At 34.3% G+C, this 6,514-nt stretch overlaps 1 protein-coding gene and 1 long non-coding RNA gene across 2 annotated transcripts; both read right to left on the reverse strand.

Moving 5' to 3' along the window:
* Window positions 1-1,443: 1,443 nt before the first annotated feature.
* On the reverse strand, window positions 1,444-3,853 carry LOC114727015 (28 kDa ribonucleoprotein, chloroplastic-like). The gene is made up of 4 exons (XM_028913725.1): window positions 3,372-3,853; window positions 2,315-2,416; window positions 1,922-2,194; window positions 1,444-1,837 (listed from the first exon to the last, which is right to left on the reverse strand). The coding sequence occupies exons 1-4, from the start codon at window positions 3,786-3,788 to the stop codon at window positions 1,775-1,777; spliced, it is 855 nt and encodes a 284-aa protein (XP_028769558.1). The 5' UTR covers window positions 3,789-3,853; the 3' UTR covers window positions 1,444-1,774.
* Window positions 3,854-5,188: 1,335 nt separating this feature from the next.
* Window positions 5,189-6,499, reverse strand: LOC114727022 (uncharacterized). The gene is made up of 2 exons (XR_003738550.1): window positions 6,140-6,499; window positions 5,189-5,854 (listed from the first exon to the last, which is right to left on the reverse strand). It is a non-coding gene; the product is annotated as an uncharacterized LOC114727022 (long non-coding RNA).
* Window positions 6,500-6,514: the final 15 nt, after the last annotated feature.

Below are 6,514 nucleotides of genomic sequence, written 5' to 3' on the forward strand. Positions count from 1 at the left end.
AATACAAAAATTATTATCTGCAGAAATACTTTAGAATTTCCATTATTTCATTTTGCAACCTGAAGTTAAATTGTTGACGTTAATTTAACTGAAAGGAATCTTCTTTGACGAAGAAAGAATGGAAGGAGTCTCAGTCTCCCGATGATTGACAATATTGGCAGTAGAAATTATGGGAGTTTCCAACACGTCATTGACATTTTTAGTTATGAGATTTAAAAAAATCTATTAGTTTTCTGTTTAAAAAAAAAGCAAAAAATAAGTCCGAAGAGATTACATTCCACATGGTATTAGCAGAAATTACAATACGTTTCATGCTTTTATGCTAAATTTGAAGTGATTTGCATAGATTATAATTTATAACTAATGTCACCTTTGTAAATTTTATAGCATAATGAAAAAATAGTTCCTCACATTGATACGTAGGGAATGTTTGAATAAAAACCATACTATAATTTTAAAAATAATTTTATAATATTTGAAGTAAATATGTGAAAAAAATTTTATCCCTATTTACGTAAAAATATTCTTTAAAAGTGTTTTTTTCTTGCATATACCAAATATTCTCTTAATGTTAACTTTATATGAGAAACAAATTACTTGTAATTCTAAAGTCATCGGGTTTTTTACTGAGGAAGAATTAAAAAAAATTAAGAATTTAAAATTATGGACTTCAAACATAGTTTTGTTTCAAATTTATAGCAAGTAATATATTTTAAGTTTATTATAATTTATTAGTCTTTTAATTGAGACTAGCGTTGACTTTTTGTTTTTTTAAAAAAAAATCTGCAGAGACGCCCAAAGTAGTATGGAGGCTGACTAATAATTGTTGTGGAGACAGCTAGTTGTCCTTAACTATAACTGATGCTCAGCTAAAATTTAACATTGTAATTTCAATTGCTACAAAACTAAATGGAGAAATGACAAAAAAAAGACTCTGAAAATTAGAAAATCGCAAACAGATATTTTCACAAAAATATGTCGTTATTTAAAAATTAATTATTATTAAAACATGTTTTAAGCGTTTATTCATTAAACCAAAGCTTTTTGTCTTTTGACAAGCACATTAAATACTCAACACACTACGCGCACCCCACCCAGCAGGAATAAATGGCAAGAATTAGAATACCTTCTTCAACATTAGCTGGTCTCCCCCCCCCCCCAACCTTCTAACCTGTTATCTTTTACTGTACATTGTTTTATATTATTTTCATATCAATAATTATCATTATTGAATATGCACATAAATCAATAAAGTTATGACCTAGATTGTAACAAAATCTAATCGCACGTAATGAATACAGCATTGACAACCAACCCCTTCAATCATCATTGATATCTTTTTAAGAGGATCTTCCATAAAAGTAGAATGGATTAAAAAAATTGAAATAGGCAAATACCTCACCTTGTCTGAGTCTGACCCATTTACAGATATTCTGCAGTATATTGGAGTTAACTTCACACCTTCCTCGGAAACTCAGATATTCAAGACAGATTGTACATTGTGTTCTGAATATGTGATTCAGTATGCACGACTTTATATGAACCCACATGGAATCAAAACGTAATCAGTGTTGGCATTAGCAAGAGATGTTGCACAGAATATTAACAATCTATCTTCGAGTTGGGCGGAAATAATGTTTAGACAGCAAGAGATGCAAAAGGAATTCCTCAGCCAACTGAAGCAAATGGATCATGATTGGTGTACAGGGCTAAAGGCCTCCTTTCCTAATTTCTTAGGCACTATTTGTAAAAATCTTAGAGCCTCATTCAATTTCTATTGACTTTGTGATCGTTTCCCTTCAGCCAAGCTTACACGCATTTCCCGTCCTTCCAGTTCCTGAAGCACACAAGTCATAAGCAATCAATCAGTAAGCAAAATCACAATCACCTTTTTACTCGATCTACAAGAGTTGAAGATTACCACTCCATTCATGGATGAAAGGGCGGCTTCCATTTCTGATCTGGTTGAATAGCAAACAAAGCCATAACCACGGGATCTTCCTGTTTCCCCATCATATAAGACCCTAGCTCCAACCACACGTCCATATTCTTGGAAAGCTTGAGTCAGACTCTCAGAAGTTACAGACCATGACAAGTTCCCAACAAAAAGCTTGTGTTCAGTTTCAGGATACAAGGGCAGTTTTGGTTTAGGTTTGTCAGAGAAGTTCACTCGCAGGCTTCGACCCAGGAATTCCTGAGATGTTCATTCACAACATTTAGTAAGTGAACGGTTAAATAAGGAGAACTAGCTGAACATTGCACAAGTGGAAACATTGGACAAAAGAGGAGTTTAGAGAGTTTGAGATATACTTACAGTTCCATCAAGGTTTTCTATCACTGCATTGCAATCTTCGACACTGCTCATTGTAACAAATGCAAAACCTCTGCTTTTTCCAGTCTCTCTGTTGTAAAGAACCTATGTGATTTTCAAGTTGGATTAGAAAGACTTGCAAGTTTGAGAAATTATTGCCACTAATGCAGGATTTTAGACTCCCATTTGAAAATTCCATCATGATAATGCTGTTAAAAAACTATCAAAATGATAATATAAAACCCAGCAATGGCAGAAAATTTCCTTATTTGTGTTTTTAGTTTGATCAAGTAAACAATATTTATAGCAACTAATTTCCTAATTATGACCATTCTTCTTAAAGCATTCTGATGGTCAGTTTATTCTTTTAGCAAGCCTAAGTAAGTTAGTATGTTCTGCTAGAAGTTGGATGGGTGTGAAGGTTTTACAAGTTAATCATCTGAGTCTCAGGGATGATAATGGCCAATATTTGCTAATTAATCTTCAGTCCTGTCTTCTAAAGAAAAACATCAAAGGACGAATCCATTCAAGCTAATGCATTAAATTTTGCAGCCTTGGAAGGCAATGATGTTAGAAGACAAAATTAAACGCCCACGGCATCAAAGAAAAAGAACGCTATGCTAGAAAGATAACTCCTCCTTTCAACTAAAAATTCATGATCACCCTATCATATATAACGAAAAACGACACAGTCTGTGGGAACTGCAGAAGCTATGTGTTTAAGTTAATGGGAGAATACAACTGAATGTCAAATTACACATTGTAATGAATAACTTATAAAGTTATCTACCCATTATTGTCCTACTGAAATACACCCACATACAATAGGATAAAGAATGTAATTGTAAATTTGTTTTCTCATTACAAGGGCAGGCCACTGATCTTTTAATAAGGACCTTTGCATATAACACTCCATTGTGTTTCCGGCTTTGTCATCCATTCGTCAAATAACTATGTTCATCAAAGTAATACAGCATCATCAAATAAGTACTAAAATGCATCAAAAGAAGCTCGCACTTGGTATACCGATCTCTAGTTCAAATAAATCCATAATAGATACCTCAATGAGTTCTGGGCTACCATAATCCTGAATAATCGCTGCAAGTTGTGCACTATCAACACTGTAAGGCAAGTTTCCAAAATAAAGCTTCGTGTTGACAGAGCCTTCTTCAGCCTCTCCTTCCTCTACCACTTCCTCTTCTCCCTCCTTGTTCTCTTCAACTAAACCAGCATCAATCTCATCAACCACTACAAGCTCTTCTTGTGTCGAAACCCTTGAAACCCACAACTTGTTGACATTGGTATCAAAGGAAAGTGGTTCCACCAAGTGCGATAGTGACACCGACGCTAACACGCGGTTTGATGAAATTCTTAGAAGGGGTTCAGAGGGCAAGTTCTTGGATGAACGAAGGCACTTGAGAGTGTTGATGGAGGAAGAGAATGAGGAGCCTATAGCCGCCGCTGCAGAAGCTGCCATGGTTGGTGGCGAAAGGTTAAGGTTAAGGTGAAGGTGAAGGTGAAGGTGGCGGATGATGATGGTGCTGTTGTGGAAGATGGCAGCTTTTTCAGTTCCATGAGAGAGAGAAAAAGTATGGATAGTGTAAGCTTCTCAGGCTGACGTGGGCAAATTGTGTCCAATGAAATTGGAAGAAATATGTCTGGATAAGATAACTGTATTTAATTTAAATGACGACCATATTAATTTTAACTATATGACATTTTATGTATTCATTAATTACATTTTCTTGTACCTGATTAACCAAATACTTTTGTATAATTTATTTATATCATTTTTATATTAAACTCATCTTTTTTGCTGCAAAAGATCAATTCCATTAATTAAATAATTTGTATAAATATATATATATATATATATATATATCAAATGTGAAGCGGACATGGTATGATTTTGAAATAAAATAGATAAGCAACCGCATCATTTCTTAGGAATTTATGATCTGCAGATGGAGTTAGTGATTCGAACTCAGATCGATCGCCAAAAAAAAAGAGGAAAAAAATAGGACTCACATATGAGTTTATTGTTTTTTTTTGGTTGCCCACCAGTTCACCGGAACTTTGCTTCGACTACATCTGGATCCAACCGCGTCGCGCACCTGATTGTGGTGAGTGAGTCTCCTAACGGAGATTTCTGCATACACTGAGACTCGAACTCGAGACCTTGTTTAAGCAGTACCAAACCGCTTGTCACTTAGACCAACCTCCGATCGGTACATATGAGTTTATTGTTGAAACTTGGAGATGTTCAACAGATCATAAGCAAATGATATAAAAGTCAAACAAGATTAGTAGTTCGTGTGACTCACTGCCACAATTTCATGAGTTGCATGATTTGGTTGCTGATGTTTAATTATTTGAATTTATATTTATTAAATGGGTGGATTATAATAAGATTCCAAGATAAAAATAATTATCAATAAATCCTAATAACAAACAAGCAATTGTCATTTATTATCCTGAAACTTATCATTACAAGTTGTTCATATTGTCACTGAGATTTTTCAGTAATTACTCCTCTGGTCCTATTTATATGACAAAGAAAAAGATATTTTTTAATTTTATTTATAAGGACACTGAGAAAATTTTTTTGTATAAATATACAATTTCACCTTTAATTTATTATTGACTTTGTTTATATAAGATATAATACATATTAAATAAAGATAAAATTGAAAGATTATTAAATTTTAAATGAGAGTTAATGAAGTATAAAAATTTTCCTAGTCTGTATAAAATATGTTAAAAATGACTTCTAAAAACTTACTTGTTATTTAGGACTTCTTAATAATTCTCCTTATCTGAATTACTTGGAACTAAATGATAAAACATTTCTTTATCTCAAATGTTCCTTCCTACGCATCGCACGAGTAATTTATCATAGTTTATAAGCGAAAAAACGTATCGACTACGACATAAATTAAGTTGAGCAGCATGCCTGAAATTATACTCTAGTCAAATCCAAGAACCTGTTTCATCTGTAACTGGAACTGATAATTGAACCAGACAACTACATAAGCAATCAAATTCATAATCTCGATGCCCCCTTACACAGGTTTACCTTGCAGCACCCACATTCCACCACTGGGCTGGCACATTATATGTCGAGCATTTTCTCAATCATCCTGAACCCATGCATTTGAAGGATTATAATAGGCCAGTAAAACTTTTTGATTGCAGCATTTTACAAGTAACCCATGTCAGATTCGCACTGTTCATTTTCAAAATCAGATAAACACAGGCATGCTCCAACAGTGTAGTGGAGCTAGAACTCCCACTTCTTCGGGTGATTAGTTTTCTGATTTGATGCTGACTTGGTTGGCCTTCTCTTTTGTACAGAATCAGTAAAATTACTTGATTTATCTGCAGCTTCCTTGGGTTTTCTCATGTTTCGGGAATTTTCAGTACCGTTGCTTGTTTTAACCTTACAGATTGCATGTCTATTTTGCGGCACTCCACAGTTCTTTGAACCTGGAAGTCTTTCCCTGCCTTTAATCCGATTTTTATTCCCAATCATGGTGTCATTATCTGATACAAAATCCCAAGGACGTGAGTTAGGTAATGTCAAAGAACGTATAATGAATTTGAACTTGCCTGCATGTTCAAATACACAGATTATAGAATTCATAACATAACTGACAGGGACTCTCGTGACCTATAAAATTCCTTTTGTTTCCTGATATTTCCACAAAACTTCTTATCAGATATCACTTCACTCAAGCTTATAGCTACATCCAATGAAATCCAAAGAGATCATGAAGCTAAGATTATAGATGACAAAAGGTAATTGAATAGATTAAAAAGCACAGTTACCTGGACTAGATATAACAGCGCGAGGAGGTGGAATTGAACTGGCTCTGATATTTACTCTGTCCTCATCAATATTGTCATCCTTCTCAGCTCCCGTAGGTCCTGAAGAATCTGATGTCAAATTACAGGCTCCTAAATCTTCAGAAACAGGTACTTTTGGAATAGGTGCATGTAAAACATAACATTTAGGTACTTCGGTAAAGGATGGATGAGAGACACCTTTCTGGTTCCTCACTGCAATATAAGAAAAATGGTGACTCCAATACTGCTGACAACTGGTCAATATTTTGGTTCCAAGAATGAGAAGGACATGACTCCATTTTTCCCCTACTAAACTTAGGGCTAACTAGATTGTACTCATCCTAAAAATAAGTTTAA

This window comes from Neltuma alba, unplaced genomic scaffold (assembly GCF_004799145.2).
Source record: "Neltuma alba isolate B1F8T4 unplaced genomic scaffold, ASM479914v2 tig00012428_pilon, whole genome shotgun sequence".
Lineage (NCBI taxonomy): Eukaryota > Viridiplantae > Streptophyta > Magnoliopsida > Fabales > Fabaceae > Neltuma > Neltuma alba.